This window comes from Aptenodytes patagonicus, chromosome 7, assembly GCF_965638725.1.
Source record: "Aptenodytes patagonicus chromosome 7, bAptPat1.pri.cur, whole genome shotgun sequence".
In the NCBI taxonomy this organism is placed as follows: domain Eukaryota; kingdom Metazoa; phylum Chordata; class Aves; order Sphenisciformes; family Spheniscidae; genus Aptenodytes; species Aptenodytes patagonicus.
Window position 1 is genome coordinate 44,716,819 of NC_134955.1, and position 20,355 is coordinate 44,737,173.

Consider the following 20,355-nt stretch of genomic DNA (forward strand, 5'->3'; position numbering starts at 1 on the left):
AAGTTGATTAAGCAATGCTATTCGTAATTACACGCAATTTTAATATATATAGATTGGACACGTGTGGGAAATGTTCACAGAACTTCATCTGAACCTTGCGATATACCATCCTGCAACGGGTTGCACTTATGTTCAGTGCAAGAGTTCCTCAACAGGGAAACCTTCTATACAAAATTACCATTGCATAACCCAAACGCAGGTGGCTTTTGGCTGCTACCAAGTTAGGGTAGTCCTAAAAGAGAATCAGTTTTCATACTCTTGTGTGACTCCAGTAACAAATCTAGAATCCAGCTATGCCATTCTTGCATGACTGATGTCAATAAGATTTCCGCTACTGACTGTGGTGGGGAAAAGTGGAGCTGGGACACCCTCTCAAATGTCCACGTGTTGAAGGCGAGATGGACTTTCAACACACAGCACACTTGCTTGTGAGCCTAATTTAATGAAGAATCTGCTCCACGTTTATCATTTTTATTGCAGTATGCTTGCTTGTGGACTGAGATACTGTCTTGCAGGAAAACCAGCAGCAATAGTTTTCTCAAATTGCTTGCAAATTGAAGAGCTCTGGACTGACAGCCAGGCAGAATGCTTGTTGCCGTACAATAGTTGTTGCCCTCACTAAGCTGCAGAAGGTGTTTCCCCAAAAGTGCTAGTGTCCTTTCACAGGCAAACCTTTAACTTTAATGGGATTATGTATGCTGGAGGATGGTGAACTGGATCACTTAAGTAACCTATAAAAATGCTTCTGTATAGTTTTATCTATTCAGTAAATTATTCTCTGGAGTGAGCGTGCACATCCAAACCACTCCTTTGTCCAGTTCAGATTCAAACCTGGCCTTTTGCCAAGTGAGAAATGTTGCTGTAGTAGCAGCAGCCACAGCAGTGCTGCCCATTACACTGGAATTTGCACTTACCCATCTGTGTTCTCCCCTCTTTCTCAGAGCAAGATGGAGGACTGCTTTGCTCTACTCTTTCCCCCAAACTCAGCAAACATCAGCACGGTTCTGCTAGAGCTCTAATACCAAAGAGAGGCAGCCAGTAATGCTGGGCTAAACTTACTGAACACCCACTTCCGTCTGAAATCTCTGACTCAAGAGTCTTTATCTGAAGAACTGTGTCATTTCCTTGCAATGCTCAGGCCATTGTACCTCTCTGCAAAATAAATGTAGAGGCTTAGTCAAGCCTGGGATTGTCAACTGGAAGAGCTGCTTCCTTCTAGTGCCTTAAGCCCTAGCTGATCATCACTGAGTGCTCTCAGTATTCATATGAGGTGGTTTGGTGTTTTGTTGTTAGAAAATCTGCCTTATCACAATGAAAAGGGTCCTTTTGGAACACCAATCCCCTTTTGTGTCTTGCCTTTGTTCTAGGACTCTTCTTGCCTTAAGGCATTTTTATCTTAAAATGGCTTTAATACAGTTAATTCCCTTTCAAGTTTTAAGGGCATGCTGTCATGTTACACTGGGTTAGGTGAAGCGTTTAACACCAAGCTGCCTGTTGCAAAAGATTTTAGGTAACAGCACTGAGAACACTTAAGAGACATCAAAGACACGTGAGAGACATCAGTGCTGGGAAACGGAGGCAGCCTTTCTGGATGCCAGGAGCAGCCTGAGAGGAAAACATTGTATGAGGGAAGGTATCCTCGGTGTTATATTGTACTGTTAGCTCTAGCTAAAAGTGGAGACGGAAAAGATTATGTTTAACAAAGAAATAAAGTTCTATTCTTAAGAACGCTTTGGTGCGTCCTTTTGGAGCAAAGGGAGGGTAGATCAGCCCAACAGCAGCAAAAAGGTCTCGCTCGAGGTGTTGAGACATGCCAACAAGAGTAAATGCATCCTCTGCTTTTGCTTCATTTGTGGTTACCTTTCAGACTTCTTCAGCTACTGTGGCCCCACCTATCAGCACTGTAGTGTTTCAGGTGCAGAGGAAAAATAGCTGAATTGGTAGTTCTGGAAAATGGATAGTGTAAGAGGTCTGTTCTGCATCCCCTTTATTATGGGGGTGCGGTGCATTGGGTAGCACATCTCTTTCTGCACAAATAGTCCTTATAGCGGAAGTTAGTTGTAGAAGGTAAAGCCCAAAGAGACAAAAGGCAAGGAAGGATAAACTGGTAAGACTAGTAGCGCTGAATACCAGAACAATGTCCTGTTCCCCCATCCCTCTATGCATGAAAGTCATATAGCAGAGGAAGGGAAACTCCAACAGCTTGGCAGCCATCTGCAACTACTTTTAATGTGCAACTCACAGCAGAAAATATCTTTCCAATGAATTTTTATAGGACATGTACATTGGCATTAAGTGTACAAGAAATTAACTTGAAACCAAAGAATGGCAAAGGTCTAGTAACAAAGCAAGATGAATACCTTGACATTTTTCAAGTGTATCTGTAGCATTTATTTGATAAAGTATATAGGGCTAATAAATTACCATCCAGAGTACTTCTGCTGTCTCCTTAGCTATTGTCTTGTTACAATGCATCTTCATTATGCTTTCAACCCTTAACTGCTATGTTGCTGCCATCTTGAGAAAGGAGAAAGAGAATCCCATGGCAAGAGATCTTTCAAGTAGCAGGCAATTCACTACAGAAAAAGCCACTTTGGTTACAAAAAGACTGCATTAGCAGTTTCAGTCTCCCTTGAGGAAATCAGCAGTATTTGCAATTTATTCCAAGAACTGACCCCAGATGAAGATGGAAGTATTTTTTTTTTCTGTATATATATATACACACACACGTATGCACTTGTTTTAATGTAAACTAACAACAAATAGTTTAATATCAGACAAATCTTTCAGACCTAGGTATCTGCCACAGGTTAGTATCTTCTAGGGCTTCACTCCAGAATTTTCCAGAGAAAATTGTGTAGTGCAAATGCAGTAGACTTAAACAGCATGTCCCACCAGTACTTTAATTACGATGCACATGAGTAGAGGCTACTGCTTTATAAAAGCTAAATCCCTGTGGTCATCCTTCCTGTCCCCAGTTGTACAGCCACCTCCCACCACTCTTTCAAGTACTGCTGTGTGAAGTGTGTGGTGCTAGGCCCAATTATATCCACGTTGTACTCTTTTGAGCTATGGCTCTTGGGACACAGTAAAAAAAAAAAAAAAAAAAATGTTTTGCAGATAGCAAGTAAAGCTTAGCTACTTGAGGTAAAAGTTGCAGCTCACTATGCTGCTTCACCAAAATACCCCTCATAATATGAGCTGTTAGGATTTTCAGCAATGGCAACACTTCACATAACAATAGTAGTCTCTGTAGGATACTGTACTGATATGTAGCATACAATCTGAGCAACAGTCCTACACACAGGCAGGTCAGAGTCTTCACCTGCAAAAGTACCTCTTTGTATCCAATGTTGTATTTGAGGCACTCATGATGGCTTGGGTTAATCTCTTCCTGAGTGGGCATTAAGCATCTGAACACGTAGCTATCATACTGTCTTCTTTCCTGGAGCTAGGACCAGAGCTCAGGCAGCTTTGTCTCCCACCTCTGCTGGTTCACCTTCAGAGAAGCATTAGGTGCAGTTGCTACAATGAATGTTAGTCTACAATGAATGTTAGTCTAGATAAGAACACGGAATCACAGAAAATGCCTACTATTCTTCAAAGCGCAAGACTGTGTCCAGTCAGTACTGTTCATAACACCTGTCACGGGGACCGGTACGACTGCTGTAAGCAGAGCAGTTAACATGAAAGACTCCCTCTGTTACAGCTACTTTTCTTCTAAACTGGAGTAAAGACAGAGACAGCAAAGAAACTAAAGAACTGATATAAATAGAAAATGGTTTATTAAAAAAACCAAAACAACGAAAATCACACTTCACCGTGTGGCCAAAGGTTTGATTTTAAACTACATACCCAGTATCTATGCTTCAGAAGTCATGTAAGCATGCATATGGAAGGAAGAGAAGCTGGTGCCTGCTGGCATGCTCCTCAAAACCTCCCCTGGAGTGGTCTTTAGAATATATTAAGTTTGTTAGCAGGGTATGAAGTTTGAATTCCCACAGGGCACTGAGGAAGTGAAGAACAGGTGTCTCTATTTACACATATAGGATTTCCATAACCATCTTTCAAACAGAAATGCAATTCGCTGCATTTCTAACAGCTGTGGAGTGACAAATGGAAAAAAATGCAGGTAAGCATGCATACTGCAAGGTTTTTTGTAATTTTTTTTTTCCTAAGACAGTTTACTTATGAGGAAGTATTTCATTTTATTTCACAAGTCTATGCAAACTACTTACATGAAAAGTATTCAAAAGACAGCCCTTTTGAATACTCAATCACCAAGAATTACATGTGAAATGTAGCTTTTGTATGCAGGTTAAGACTTTCCACATACGAACAATGCTGCAATCCTCCTTTATAACAGAAGGGAATGGATTATTAGAATGCTATTCCTAAAACATTCTTCATTTGAAAGTAACTATTTCATTAATAACACTGTTTTTAAATGAGTCCTTCTGAAAGCAAGCTTTCAAGATCATCCAAAAGGAGCTTATATGCATGCTTTGTTTTCATTGCTAAAGTCATCCCCAATGAACACTACTCAGGTCTATGGTTTAGGTATGTGTAAAGCGTGATGAGGATTCTGAAAAGATTATTCTTTTTATCGAAGAAGCCGCTCAACCTCCTTGGACTTGCTTTCTTTTGTTTTCCTCAGTAATGCCTGTTTTATAGCATTGATCTTTTCATCAAGTTCAGCCAATGAATAGTTCTGCTAAAAGAACAAAATAAAAACCACAATCATTTACATCTTGTAATTGCTAGAGAAGTGGCCTAGCACTTGATACTTGAGGTCACTGCATATTGCACTAAATGATAGAAATACTTTTGCAGAATTGTCTGAATCTAGTCTACGGCTATTTAAACTTGAAAGAAAAAGTAAGTAAACTTAGAAGAAACTGACAGTCCTAATCATGGATCAATATATCCATGCTACTTCCATTAGATGCTTGCTTAACCTATTCATAAAAAACCCAAAAATCCTTTGATGGTAAAACACTGGACGAGACTATCTAGATCTTGTAGAACCCAGCTCTACAACTGAAGGGTTTTTTTTCCTATTGCCCAACATCAATCTCCTCTGTGCCCACTTAACCTGACAATTTTTTTTTATCTCTTCTTACACAAAGAACTGGTCATCATCCGTTTTATAAAAATATTTCACCCTATGGAGGATTTTTTTCTTGTGTAAACAAGCCTCAGATGGCCCACATCCCATTCTAAGCATTCTCCCCAGTCCATCTGTCTCCGAGTGTGATGGCTGGTAGGAGACAGTGTTCCAGCTACGGTCTCACTTGCACTGATGAGAAATTCCCTCTTGTGGCCTAAGGTACACTGTTAATGCATTCCCTTATGCGATGGTGTTGTGAAAATAGTAAGTCTTACTAATTTAGGTTAATATCTGCTATAATGTCAGGTGTTTCTGCAACACTTTTGCTGAGCCAGCCACTTCTACTTTTATTGTCTCTTCATAAACCGATAAAGCAAATAAAAAAAACCCAACACCAAACCACAAAACAAAACCAGAAGCCATTACTAGGAGGCTGATCAGAATTCACAAATTGCTTGTTACCCCTAGCTTGATTAACATCATTACAGATTTATTTTATTCTATCATCCTTCTAACTGGTGAAAACACTAACTAACCTACCCTAGTACAGACTCTTAGAAGACTCATTTCATTGTGACACCCATTAACTTACTTTCTCCTTCCCACCCTTTCTTTGCCAGCAAGCTATCCAATACTGATGCAGCTATTTCTGAGAAGTTAGATATTTGCTTTGTAGAGCTTCTGATTACTTTTCACTCAAAACATCCTAAACTTAAGGTAAACAAAAGTTAACAGCACTTACGTGGGGAGGTTGAACCTTTCTCCTCTTGCCAGAACAGCTCTAAAGAAAAGAAATAATCAAAACAGACTTAATGTTGCACTGACAGAGGACCACAAGTAATTCTGTAACAACATTGACAAGAATCTTTAAAGTACAGAAAGAACAGTGACTGCCATTCCATGGATTAAAGAAATCTTTTTCTAATTAAGTGTACTTTGGATCATGAGAAATACTACTGGAGAGCAGTCAGAAGCGGTTGAAGCTTCTCCATACTTGGCAGCCAACAACTATCAACTTAACTGAAGCTTCCTTCAGACAAAACCAAGATCAATATCCAGCTTTTGAAACTGTCAATATTTTTCTCCCTAAAATTCTCCTGTATCTACACCAATATTTATGCAAAACTTTGGGTAAAAAAAAATGCTAATTACTGTACAACACTACTATTGCCACCATCACAAATTTTTCCCAGATCCCCATTCTAGAGAAGATCCTAAAGCACGTTCTGTGGAAATTTCAGCTTATGAAAGTGTATGTTTTAACTTCTAGTTTCCAACAACTTGAAGAAATAGCTTCACAAATAAAGGACTTCATTGGTCTCCAACACAAACAAAAAAGTGAAACAAAAATTTATAATATCACTATTGATTTTTAAATGCTGACTCTTCTTCGGCTGCTCTCAAGGGAGAAGATACAAATTAAAATATGATCAACAGTAAAAGAGGCATTCTTACTGTTACATGGGAAAAGAAGGAAGAGCAAGATAACGGACAAGAAATTTCTATAGCCAAGCAGAGCCTGATGTAGTAACAACTAATGTTCTCTTCGTCCTAATCTCCTTTGGTGAACAAAGGATAAGGTTTACTATTCAGAAAGAGACAGAACTCTGCCCGAAAACTAGCAGCAAAGAAATCTAAGTCATGGAATCACATGAAACAATTTTTAAAGGATTTACTCTCTCATCCTATTGGAACAGTTATTTCACATAACTGATCTTTAGTAATCAGATCATGGACAGAAGCCCAAAGGATTTCAGCTGATTTAAGCCATTAATGATTTGTATTGAGATCAAAACTTTAGTCAATTTTCTTGTCATTAGAAACACTTCAGATTTTAAGGCGGGGGCAAAGGGGGAGAAATCCAACCTCTATAATACAATTCTTACAAATTAGTTAAGCTCGGGTGGCTGCAATTTTTTTCCCCCAACAAATACTATTTTCTCTAATGAGAAACTAGGTAGAAATATGAACGTATATAGATGGTCCACATGAAATGTAACCATTACACCACGCCAGAGCTGTCTACCAAAAGTGTCTGCCCTCTAACTCCTTAGGGTTTTGCCTCTACATCAAAGATTTAAGCACAAAAGTCACGAATGCATTTAGGTATGCTAAAAGAAGTTGAGAGAATTTCTTACTACAGATTGAAAATATTCAGGAGACAGTCCTTCCAGCTCAAGGATTTTATCTTCAAGCTTCTTAATTCTCTGATAAATGTCTCTTGGTACAGGACCACCTAAATATACCAGTACAAATACAAAGAAATTGGGAAAAGCACTTGAATAACTTTTTAAACTAAAGATTGAAAGTTTTACAGGTGAATTCTTCGAGTCCAGCTATCAACCAGTAGCTGAAACAAAATGAGTGGATGGGATAATAAAAAGGAAGGGTAATTAATATGATTCAGGGTAAAACCTAATTGATAAGCCAGTGCAGTCAGTGAAGGCAACAGACAACTTTATGCAGGTGGCTGAAATACGTCTGACAAGGTTCCTGGAACAACTAATGATCACTCTTACAATACACTGGTCACACACCAAATGTTACCACTTCAAAACTGACAGCAGCATCAGGAGGGAGCAGATGGGATGGCAGACCACACATGAATTCAGTACTGATATCTAAGATTGTTCTGAAGGAAACCTATCTCCACTGAGCATCAGAGGTTAGAGGACAGGTACGAGTTGTGCGTAACAATGAACAGCATTTGCCTGGCCATAGATGGGAGAAGCAGAGGTGGGGAATGTGTGTGTGGAATGGAGCAACAGAGCTTTGGAAAAAACCAACCAACCAACCAACGCCCTCCCCCCTCCAAATAAAACCCAAAAAACCCAAACAAAAAACCCAACAAAACCCACAAAGAGCACAAAAACAACAGCAACAAAAACCCCCACCTCAACCCATTTGCTGTTCACAGCTATACTACAGCAGCTTGGGCTTGTTTCCCCACGTAAGAACAGAACTGATCAAAAGATCAGCCTTAGAAAGCATCTTATTCATACTACATAGTATTCTATAAACTGAAATCACTGTTTATCACAAATAACTACTGGCTATCCCAATTAAAATGATAGTCTGGTTCTGAACAGTAGTGACAACCAAGGCCTCAGCAAGCTTTTACTTCTTCTCTTGCCACCCATTTCCATTTATTTCTAGGTCTGTTAGGTAAGACAATTCTATTCCACAAACTACTGAAATAAGCACTAATGAGTTCTTTTACCATTCATCTATTTCCTCACTTCAGACAGACAATTTTGCGGGTACCTTCCCTCCTTCAGTTCTGCTCTCTACTCATCACTCAGCAGCTACTAATTAAATCAGCTAACCTCTGACTCTTCTTAATATTGCTGTCTCTTAATGTAAAGGGAAAAGAGCAGTACTAGCACTAGACGAAGCTGTTCTGAAAAACAGTAGATGAGTCAAGAACAACTCTTTCAGTCATCAGAAACAAAAAATGGTGAGCAGGTAGCTGAGGCAGGTTACCTGCTCAGATGAATACTTTTTGCACAGCTGCTGGGCTAAGTAACAAATAATCTTGAGACTTTCCCCAGGAATGCTGATTTGGACAGGAGTTGAGCTGGAATTGCACACTTTCATCCTCTTCCCCTATACTGTAGTTTAGCTGACCTGCTCCTTCAAACAAAATTATGTCACCTATTATAGGCACAACCTGGAAGCAAGAGCCCCTCCTTAGCTGTCCCCAGTAATTTTCTCTGATACGTATAAACTCCAAAGCTACTACACACTGTAACCTTAATGCTGGCCAGCCACTTGCAAATTCTATTTCCATGCACAAAAACCACCTTATTTTTGAGACAGCTATACAGCTAAGAGTCAAGCTCTGACTGCTGCCTCAAACAATATCTAGGAGTATTCTACTCTCCTTCCCACCAAAGGACTTTGATCCAGTATGCATTCACAGGAATCCACTAACCTAGTCAATGTTCACCATATTCTTAGAGAATGGATTGGCATCTATTCAGTATTCAGAAGACAAAAAAAGTCAGTGTGTGTCTGTAGCGTGATGTGTAGAACATTCACTTTATTAGGTGAAGATCTGGGCTTCTGTTCCATTTTGAAAACATTTTTCAGGAAAAATACAGGTTCCTCCTTGATAAGTGCCTCATTGATTTATATTCTAGAAAACTGGGGCTGGGGTGAGGAAAACAACTACTTTAAAAAAGTCAGTAGCCTGGTGGCTATGGCATTTATTTTAGTGAAAGGTGTGGACTCATGTTTGCACGGCTAAAGGGAAGTATTGACAACGACTTTTCCACATTCTGGGAAACAAGCTTCTCACCTAACTGTATTTCAAGAATCATCTACCTTTAGGAAAAGGTTTCAGGTTGTCTTTTGGGTTCATCCTATCCCCAGCCCACAAGGTGTCCATGAAGCAGGACTCAGTCCTAACCTCAGCTTTTCCTGTTCAGTGAGCCAAGGCAGAGGGGTTCCACTGGCTGTGGAGAATCCCTGCCTGTTTTAAATCCCATTCTGAATGCCTCTCTCTCGTTTGCCACCACATCAAGTGTAGATTTACTAACTCAGCATCCTAATTTGGGCATAAAACTGGGTTCCATTTTGGGCATAAGAACCTAAACATTAGATTGTAGTACTTGGGATGACTAAACCCTTTAGTGGATCTATCCACTGTTTTTACAGTCACAGTTTTTATAGACTTGCAGTTTTACTACAGTAATGATAACTGTAGTACAAGCTGGCACACCAATGTCAAAATTAAACCATGATACAAACCTGTTTGTAACCGTAAGTGTGCTTCAATGTTTTGCAATCTCTCCTCAACAGCTTGGTTTCCACAATCATGAATGGGTACATTGGCTTTGTGACTGGACCCATGTACTCCTTCAGATCTAGTCTGAGGTCCATATGTATTTACTACCCTAGAAACTAGGTAAAGAGAACACAAATTTAACATATATGCACATGAAACATGAAGTACATCTAACTAAAACAATCAAAATATTAAAATATGAAAACCTGCATTAAATCAATTTCACTCCAGTTTCTCGCGTGGAGGGTCCCACACACATTAAAATCAAAGGTTCAAGTAGAAGTACTTTCCTACTTTTGTATGGGTGACTAAACTAAAAAAACCCCTAGGACTTTACATATGCAAAGTAAAAGAATTACTCATACATTCATGTAGAATGGCAGTATCAAGAATTTGTCATCAGCTGCTGATAAATAGCAGAAAACCTGCTATCTATGTCAGCAGTTGCACATGTGAGCTGTTGTGAATGCAAAGAAGAGGCCAGACCTAGTATTACAGGAAGCATCATAAATACATGAAGATGAGGGGAGGTATACAACTAAAAGAACCGCTACGAATTTCAGCAAGGAAGTTCTCTCCTAATTTTTGTTATTCGGGTAACAGCTTTAATGACTCTTCAGCTGCTTCTGGGTCTATCTTCTCCCCCTGCTGAACCATGTCTTCATCAGAAGATTTTGGTCACTTGTCTTTAAATCACGGTCATTTCTCAAGTCCTTCCTGACAGGACTACCGCAGCATACTGCACACTTAAAGACGACGTTGGCAATTCCAGACACTGAAGCACACACCTTCTTAGCACTTCATGAAGACCACATGTTACATTCTTGCTTCAGCTTATGCTGGTTTTACTTCCAATTCCTTTCTAAGTGTTACTCATGTTTCAGTTATAAACTGTCTGGGTTTTAGTTACTTGAAGTGCAAACTTTTCTTTTTTCCTGTAATACGCTACTATCCAAGTTACAAACTAGCACTCAGTTTAAAAAAGTGACTACTGAAAGGGGTTCTTGGTGAAAGATTCTAAACTCAAACTCACTTCCCCACCTCCCTCTTAGCTCACCAAACCTTTTAATGCTTATACCCATCATCGTGCTTCACAGTATTCTAGAATTCAGAATAATGAATTGGTTTCTAGAACCAGTATCAAGTGGATAACTGAATACTACCATTCTCAAAAACGGAAAAGAGGGTTACTTTCATTCTCATTTTGGAGATTTTGTTTGTTTGTTTTTAAACACAGAGTAACTTGTGTACGCCTAGAGAGCAGTAGATGGACAAGCAATCTTTTATGCATAACTTCTTTTGGACAATCATTTCTACACTACTTACTCCTTTCCAAAAGGTAGTACAGTGGTAAGCTTGCTCCCCAGCTTGTCACTTCCCATAAATCTGTCTCAGAACTTCCACTGTGTCCCAAAACTATTTCCTAATTCAATATACTTACACCGACTAATGAAAAGGAGAAGATAATTTTATTTAATCTCAACTCCTTAACTGGACTGCTGGCTTCACCTTAGAAGAAAAGCTAAGAATTGTTCAGCTTCTCTGCCCTGCTTTATCTTTTGCATCTCTCCTTTCAGACAATGAAAATGGCTACTTTGTTTTGGTCTTCAGTGCATAACCATCAGCTTAATGAAGCAGTTATGGGATTGAAAGCCTCGGAGAAGTAAGTGAAGATGAAAAAGTATTCACTAGAGTAAAAAATCAATACGTTAAGTTTGCATTTTTTGCGCATTCTATAAAAATGTTTTAAGTCAAAAATTCATCAGTGCTGTTCTACCTGGACACTCTCAATATATGGATATTAAAATAGTTGCTTACCCTTTATATGGCTTTTAAATCCAGGATAGGGTGTGAAAATTGCATCTGTTCTGGCACAGCTATTTTCTAAATAAATAATAATAATATAAAAAGTGAGGTCCTAATTATGTTTTATAATTTAAAATATTCTAACCATCATCAGCTTTGAGGCTTTTAGCAAATCTAATTAAAATTTTTCATACAATAAAAACATCAGAAATACGTCATTCATTCTATAAACACTTGCTCATTAATAGTGTCACACACTTGCATGGACCTACTGGTTTTAATTGGATAAGTCACTTATTTAAATGTATGCACACATTTATATAAAAGTTTATTGGATCAGGACCAAATTTCTTCCAATTTACATTTTATTTGGTTCTTACTTTTCACTGTGTTTCTCTAACTTATTTCTTTCTTCCTGTATAGAAGTCTTTTCCCTGCTTACCACTGTTATTCTGTTTTTATGTCCTTTTTTGAAACTGTTCTCCTATTTTTAGACTGGTCTAGTTTACTCATCAGCATTCTTTTCTCACCTTCCTGCATTTATTCTGATGCCTGCGACTTCTTTCATTTGTTTAACCAAAAAACCTATAGTACAGACCATCTTGGTTTATTCTAATGTTTATATTTTAATCTCTGTTCATATACACCAAAGTTTTACGCATATTTTATTATACCTGAACATACAAAGCAAGGTCTTATCATCATTTCTTCTGTACGTAATTAACAATTTTAGGAATCAGTATTTTACTATCTAGCATATTCTACTAGACTTCTGATGTCATTTTCATTCCAACTAATATTCAAGGAGTTAAACTCTCTTCCTATAAAGCTTACTGAACAACAAGCTTTGATCTCTAAAAGCCTAAGCACATCACAGAGACAATGCACATCTGGGTTCACAGGTACTTAGAAAATGTCTCTGTACTACTTATGTACATAAAAGTGTCTTCACTTTTAAGACGCATTTGGTTACACAGTTACTGATCGTGCTAATGGGATCCAGCCTACCAGATGGATTTAAGATCTGTTATAGATACAGCCAATTGTGCCAGTTGGTGCATTAAAAACACCAATAGCGTGAGTAATGTTGAAAGGAAAAAGTTATTCTAAGTAGCTAGCAATTCAAATTGATTGCAAAAAATACTTCTTTGTAATTCAACTACTATTAAATTAACTTCAATTCGAATATGCAATTCACAAGACATTTCTGAACTGCAATTCTGTTGACTTTGGAAGTAACATCTAGCTAAAACGTTGGGAACAATAGCTGCAAAATAATCTGATTTAAGATCTCAGTTCTCAAAATGAACACAGCAATAGCTATAATCTTTCTGTATGGGATGCATTAAACATAGACAAAAAAAGAAAGTAGTCAATCTGACAACATCTGCAGAGCACATGCAAGTTCTTAACTTTGTTTTAAAGTTATGCTTAAAATAAGTTCTGTTTTCAATATAGAATAGTACTTTTGAAAAATAAAAAAATAAAAAAACAACTTAGATTGCTATGAAGATTAAAGTCTGGCTAGCCAGTTACCTTGATTACAATCAATAACATTGCAAAATTCCCTGACATTATTTTCATTGATCTCAGCTTGTTTCCTCTCGATGAAGGCTGATATCCGCCTGTCAATCTGCAGGTAATAAACATGATGGCATATATCTATTTCATTCTTTAAATTTAAAATTTAGAAAGGTCTTTTTTTTTTTTTAATTTAGGTAAATCACTTACTTCTGCTTTTCCAGCTTTTATTTGGACCACCTCTGGATCAAAATTAATATGAGCATCCTTCAGATCTCCCAATTCGTAACTTGCATATTTTTCTTCAGTCTGACAGTTACCATCATAAACATCTAAACTTGTTTCACAAGTTTGGCCTTCTGTTTTACCTGCAGGTTCAACATGGCCTATATTTTCCTCTTTAATCAATGACTGGAGTTTTTCTAAAAGAGGCTGAACAAAGAAAACAGTATGTTAGGGTTAAAAAAAAAAAAAAAAGCCAAAAAATCCCCAAAACAAAAAGCAAAAAGCCAAGTACTATTACAATTTCTAAAACAGACCAACTGAAATAATTTTAGGAATTACAACATCTGTCTCTGATGGAACACAGTAATAAAATAAAAAAAAAAAAAAGAAAAAAGCTATCGTTCCAATACTGTGCACACCATGATTCTGGCCTTTTTGACCTGTGCCTTTTAGAGGTTTGTATAAGAAAACTCCCAAATTTCTGCGAAAATCTGCCTGCTACTAGTCTGTTACTAGCTAAATCAAAGCATCAATCGTTGGCACCAATGCCACTTAATTAACATGTCATTCAAATGCCTACTCAGAACAGTAAGGCTTAGTATTTTTCCTCCTTAACATGAAAGCCAATGCTTTCACACTGTAAAGCCTTTACTTTATCACCACAGCACTACACTCTCCACTTGAAACTGCGGTTGCCCAAGTGAATGAGAGAACACAGACATGAAATATATAGGTGTTATCCTGAACACATGCTTTTCTTGACACGGTTGATTATCTACTTAGGTCATGAAATTAAATGAGAGAATGCACTGACATCTGTAGCAGCAAAAATAAATGCTTATTATTCTACTGCAATAACTCTTACACACGATGTAATAACAAAACCTCAGTACATATATATGTCACACACCCTTTTTTAATTTTTACCAGTTTCATCTAGTCTGAATTCCGCTGCTTGTTTTCCCCTCTAGAAATGATTTTTTTTTTTTTTTAAAGACAACATGATTTTTACCAGTCACATTTCATGAAATGGAATCAAATTCCTACTTGCAGTGTTCTTACAGTTGGATGTAATTTTTACTTGCTTTTATCCTGCATATTTTCTCTTTTTATCACACCAAAGATTTGGTGGATGTCTGGAAAACATAAAGGGTCTTTCTTTTACCTACAGACAAGCAAATACAAGAACTTCCTTTTTCACCCTGTCAGTACTACACACTTGAAATAATTCATTGACTAGCTGAAGCAAAAAACTGGTATTCAAATCCCCACCTTTTACAGATGAACTACCAAGGTCAAAACACTGTTCAGTTACCAGCTGACAAACTGCTCACCCTCCCTGCCATGCAACTAAATTACATGTACTTTTGGCAGGGTTGGAAAGTTTCAAATAGTTAAAAGAAATGACAGTAATGGTGACTGGCTACTTGGCAAGATGAAACATTAATGTCAAAGAAATTACTCTTTAAAAAAAAAAAAACCTACGCTGAAAATATATTTAATTGCAGTAAGACACTCCAGGATGTGTCATGCTGGGATAATGCCACTTCTTGAACCACTGAAAGCACTCCATGAGCCTCAAAACTCACCCAACGCATGGAATCATTATCATAGCATGACACACACCTGCCGTGTCTTATTGCTTAATTATAACCCACCATAGATGGAAATGTATCACATTTACAATCCAAGTCTAGAAATCAATGAGGCTGCATTTATTCAGCCTGCTCACCTACAGTGGCTATTCCCACCACTAATCTGAAAAATCTGTAAGTGTGAGTACCTATGAAATACCTACAGTGGAATCCCAAGCATATAATACTTTTGCATTCTTTTTTGTGGGACATAGCAACATAAGATCAAAACGACTGAAATTTTACAGTTTAGATAATATAACTACATTCAGTTGTTGATCACTTTTGTCAAGTCAAATGCGTCCAATGAAATATTTACCTGCAAACATAAAATATGCTGCTGAAGTGCACTAAAGAGCAATGTTGGCTGAAGTGCTGATATGCTTTGAAGCTTGCTCCAATCGATTACAACTTTCACGATATCGTCTCCAAGGTTAAGCTTCAAGAGGGCAAAACAAACACAACAAAAAATTATGTTGTTATGTTGTATTAATGTCACAAAAGTATACAAGACTTCTACAGGACAACAACTATGCTCAATCTCGTATAGACTCCATTTTGATATGAGGACATTAGAGAGTTTTGACATTAATTATAATGCAAGCAGCTGTCATTTTCAAAGTAAGCTAGTATTTGTAGAGTATATTCAAAAATGAAAAATTCCTTACTACCTCATCACATTTGCATTGTATTAACTTGATCTTCAACTTCAGTCAATTCTCAATTCAATTAACTATCATACGAAAACATACTGTTCATGTTAACTGCTCAAAACTTTTCTTTTAACAGATGATAGAACCACCAGTAGGAAGAAACATGCACCCAGGATGGCAGTCTCCTGTAAGTTCATGTATTTTATACCGAGATTTGCAAGGCTATCTATGCCTGTATGACCAAGGTCTTCATACTGCACCATGCCACATTCTTGAAATTTTTACCTGCTGCTAATCCAAAGAAGGCTTTATATTAAAAATAAGTGTTCAAAAAAAAAAAAAATCTTTAAAAAATCTCGAGGTTAAACAAACTCTAGACTACAAAGCACCGCTATCAAACCCATATCAAACCCATTTCCAAATCACACTATTTCCCTTTATATGCGTTCAGATCAAAATAACAATTGCCATAGTCTATTCTCTTTGCCAAGGAATTGCAATATTTAACTCCCAAAGCAATAAAGAGAAACACACATAGTGAATCTGAAGTTTTATTTAAAGGAACTATGTATCTTCTATAAGCTAAAATTAAACTTTCACTTTCTAATACAAAGCTGATTGTTAATAATCACTAATGAACTACACACTTTCACACCCACCTTTGCCATTTTTGTTACACTAAAGCTCTTCTCAAGATCTTGAAGTAACGAGCACTTTCATTTCCCAAAGCCAAACAGGTTGCTCTCCAACCAAACAACCCGTAAATGATCCCCCAAATTCTGAATACAGCTAAAACTCTTGTTTAAAATCAAGAGGACCTACAGGTACTCTGAGACACAGAATTCTCAAGTCATATGCATATGTACGTCTACATCTCATTCCTTTCCAAAAGGAAAAGAGACCTCAGGCAGATGACAAAAGTAACCTTTAACATATGGTCTAAAGATATCTAACTTCTAACAGCATCAGATATTATGGACAAGAACACAGAATGCATATGCGCTTGTTTCCTGAATCCACCACACAGTGTATGAGGAAACAATGAAAACTAAACACAAGAATGCCTCCATCACTCTGAAGGCAAAGCAGTGGATACTAAATTGTTCTACATTAGTTTTAAACCCCATCATTATCACAATTTTGTGTGTAAAGAACTAAGCCTCAGCCTTCCTTCTTTAGTCAAAGAACAGCCTTGTTAAATCCAGTGTTAGATTCCAAATTACATAGCAAAGGAGATAGTCTGACTAGATATATAATGTATTTTAGATAATTTTCACACAAATGGTTATTCCTGTTTAGTACTTAAACTACATAGGATGTAGGAAAAATAATGTTTTAGGAAATAATAGTTTTGAACACCTTACAAAAATCAAGAATGTATTTAGAATTTAATAAGAATAAAACTTGAAGAATTAAGCCACTGTGCATATGTGATCATCTGAAGCATGTATTTCTTCCCAAAGTTTCTAGAGTAACATCTGCTATACACTACATTACAGTCCACTGACAGGGTAGAACAGGCGTAGATGTAAGTCATCGTAATGAAACAAAATAGGAGCCCTACTGCAATTTCCTACTAAGCCTTCTTTTTCAAAAAGAATCAGCTGTTGTGTGCCTTCATATCATAGCGTGACTCCTGTCCAGGTGGTTCAATGTACAAAAACAGTAGAGCTTCTGACTTTAATAATTTAGAGGCCAGTGATATTTTAAACTCACAAACACTGTTTTTAAATATAAGTAAAGAATAAACCCCTCCTGCATCCAAACATGTTTCTAGAACAACAGAATTAGTTTTCTCAGTGTTTCACATCCTTCTACCTGTAAGAACTGTGACAAGCAGGTTTATAAATTCTGTGATTCGGTAACTTCAAAACCTTTGTATATTTACAAGTCCACAGCCTATTCTGCAGCAATTTACAGGATCATAAGTAATTTCAGCCCTTTGAAATTGTTTTATGAAAGACACTGACTGTCACTTGGGGTTTAAAGAACTTTTCACGACCAGTCATATTGGTTTTAAGAGTTGTTATCTCCAGATGTCCTCCTAGTCACTATGCTGCAAGCGACTGCTCTAGTAAAAAAAATCCTGTGCCAGAAATATTCCTGTTTACAGTCCGACCTGCTAGCATAAATCCAACTTAAACTACTATGACGGATCACAAACTGTGACAGCTAACAATCTGGCACATGTTCACTCATCTCTATAAAAGGGAAATGGGGAATCAGTAGTTTCAGTCAAAAATGCAAGACGTATTGCTAGAGTCAGTAAGCTGCTAAAACACCACAGTTAAATCTACCAGAACTCAAGTGCTGGCAGACAAGAGCATAACTCAACAACTGGAAACAATCATGACTTCTCAGCTAAGATGGAACAACCAGACTGCTACTCATAGTTCAGTGCAGTGCACAGTAAAATGGGTTTGTCGTCATGGAAAGAATACACTCCAAACGCCAATGGAGACAATTTTACTCTGCACCATAACTACTGTAACTCTACTGAGGGAATGTAGCAACTCTAAACTGGTCTGTTGCTATCCGCACAATTGCCTGTGCCCACCCAAATATTGTTATAAATCACTAAGCTCTCTCCAGTGAAATGCTAGACATAGAGCAGACTTTGGAGAACAAGTAAGCTACTGAAGAGGAGAAAGAAACTAGAGTGTTTAATATAGTTTTGAAAACAATTAATTAAGCTTGTGATGAGTATTCTAGTTAAGAGCTTAGGAAACTTCTCCTTTATTATTCTTTGTGTTTTTCATAAATACAGGAGTTCAATTTTTCACTCATGCTAACACTGTAAGAACAACAGTATGAATGACAGCATCACATCTGGATAAAATGACAGTCACTAGTTCTTCACTGACTACATTTAGAATTTTCACCCGGAAGAATTATGGGATAGTTCGTCCTCAATACATAGTTTTCCTGTCTCAGTAATCCTATGAATCAGCGGTGTATGATCATCAAGTTGTTTAGCACTCCACCCCTGTTCAAAAGCTAGGGTAGTTTTTAATCACTTTAGAGACAGGAAAACTGAGACTTTTACTAGTCAACGCCTGAATTTTTAGGCTCTTAATTTTGGATGACTTTTGTTTGAAAACAGAGACAATTACTAGCAGACTTTGAGCTCAGAAGCAAATATTATACACAATTCTATTCAGATGAGAGGCGAAATGCTCTAAAACATAATTTCAGATCAATCAGCAGCTACTACTAAACTGCCTCTGCATATAACAGAGTCCATTTCTGAGTATTTTTGTAACATAAACATATATTAAGTTATATTATCTCCCACAGATATTGCTCATCATGTGGCCCCAAACCTTCAAACTGCTGTCTAATTTCAGAAGCAAGAGTGTGCTTCTACTGCCTTCTCAGAACTACATATATGCTTCCAGAGTGGAAAAGGAATTAATCTGTAAATTATTTATGGTAATAATTGTTACTAAAACCTTCTCCTGATAAGGGCCTCCCACCAGTACCGTAATATCTGTTAAATAATTCATAGCCATTACTAAACCTAAAGTAGGTGTTTCAACTTAAGTACCACAGAGCAAAGCTGCTTTAAAAATTCTGACCCACTGAGATGCACTGTGTGTTTCATAGTATGTTACCAAGGCAAGACTAACTTCAAGCTCCTGATCATTTATTTTGATTTAATGTACAGTAATCTTTTAGTACCTTTTCAATTCAGAATCATTAATTGTTTAGATACAGCAATTAGACAGACTGCAGTTTCTCATGGGAGAGATCATGCGTCAAACTACACAGTGACATGAGACGTCCCGTCAGCAAGAAGCAAAGGCACGGCCACGACTATGAGATGCAGCAGCAGGCCACGCACCCTGGGGCTGCCCACGCCAGGAGGGATGCCGTCGGCACCGCCAGCCCCCAGCCCCGACAGGAGTTTCACCGCTCCTGCAGGCAGGCGTGAACAACCTCCAGAGGCAAGGCCGCTCCCCCGTTTGTGGCAGGCTGCTTTTCTCTCCGGCGCCGTACTTTATCCCTGGAGGCCAGAAGGGCCCCGCAGGCCGGGGAAAAGCAGGAGCAGGTCCTGCCCGGGCCCCAAGGCGAGGCGAGGCGAGCCGGGCGCGGTGCGCGGCCCGCGGCCCCAGGGCCAGCCCTGCCCTGGGCCTCCCCCTCCGCCCACCCCGCACTCACCTGCCCCGCCAGCCCGGCCAGGGAGCGCAGGGCGCTGCTCGCCACCTCCGAGGCCGCAGGGTCGGCGCCGACCTCCGGAGCGCGGCCGCCGGGCTGGAGCGGACTGGACAACGACGACGCCGCCGCCATGACACCGGGCCAAACCGCTACCCCCAGCGACGTCCCCGCCGTCGCTCCGCTATGACGAACCCCTCGGGTGGCCGGCCCCGCCTTCGCGGGGTGATGGACAGGCACAGCAGCCAATCGCGAGCTGCGCTCTCGAGGCCGGCGCTGCGCGGGGGGAGCGGCTCGCCCTGCGGGCGCCGGCTGACATTGCCGGGCGGGGGAGGTACCCGCTACCGGCAGCGCTGGCGAGGAGGGGGTCCCTCCTGGGCTCCTGAGCCTGGCTGCCCTGCTCGACGGGGGGCTGCCCTGCCCCAACGCGTAGGAGCGGCGGCTCGGCGCAGCTTCTCGGCT

The 20,355-nt window shown here is 38.9% G+C and overlaps 1 protein-coding gene across 4 annotated transcripts; it reads right to left on the reverse strand.

Annotated features, from left to right (window-relative positions):
- Window positions 1–3,768: 3,768 nt before the first annotated feature.
- On the reverse strand, window positions 3,769–20,028 carry MBIP (MAP3K12 binding inhibitory protein 1). Of its 4 annotated transcripts, none has more exons than XM_076345057.1 (9): window positions 19,900–20,028; window positions 15,405–15,524; window positions 13,437–13,658; window positions 13,242–13,338; window positions 11,718–11,783; window positions 9,863–10,015; window positions 7,249–7,346; window positions 5,853–5,891; window positions 3,769–4,711 (listed from the first exon to the last, which is right to left on the reverse strand). In XM_076345057.1, exons 1-9 carry the CDS (start codon window positions 20,026–20,028, stop codon window positions 4,604–4,606), a joined length of 1,032 nt encoding a protein of 343 aa, XP_076201172.1. In that variant the 3' UTR covers window positions 3,769–4,603. The 4 variants fall into 4 exon arrangements, with proteins under 4 accessions (XP_076201172.1, XP_076201171.1, XP_076201174.1 ...); XM_076345056.1 differs by having other exon boundaries at window positions 3,769–4,714; XM_076345059.1 differs by lacking the exon at window positions 7,249–7,346 and having other exon boundaries at window positions 4,611–4,711.
- Window positions 20,029–20,355: the final 327 nt, after the last annotated feature.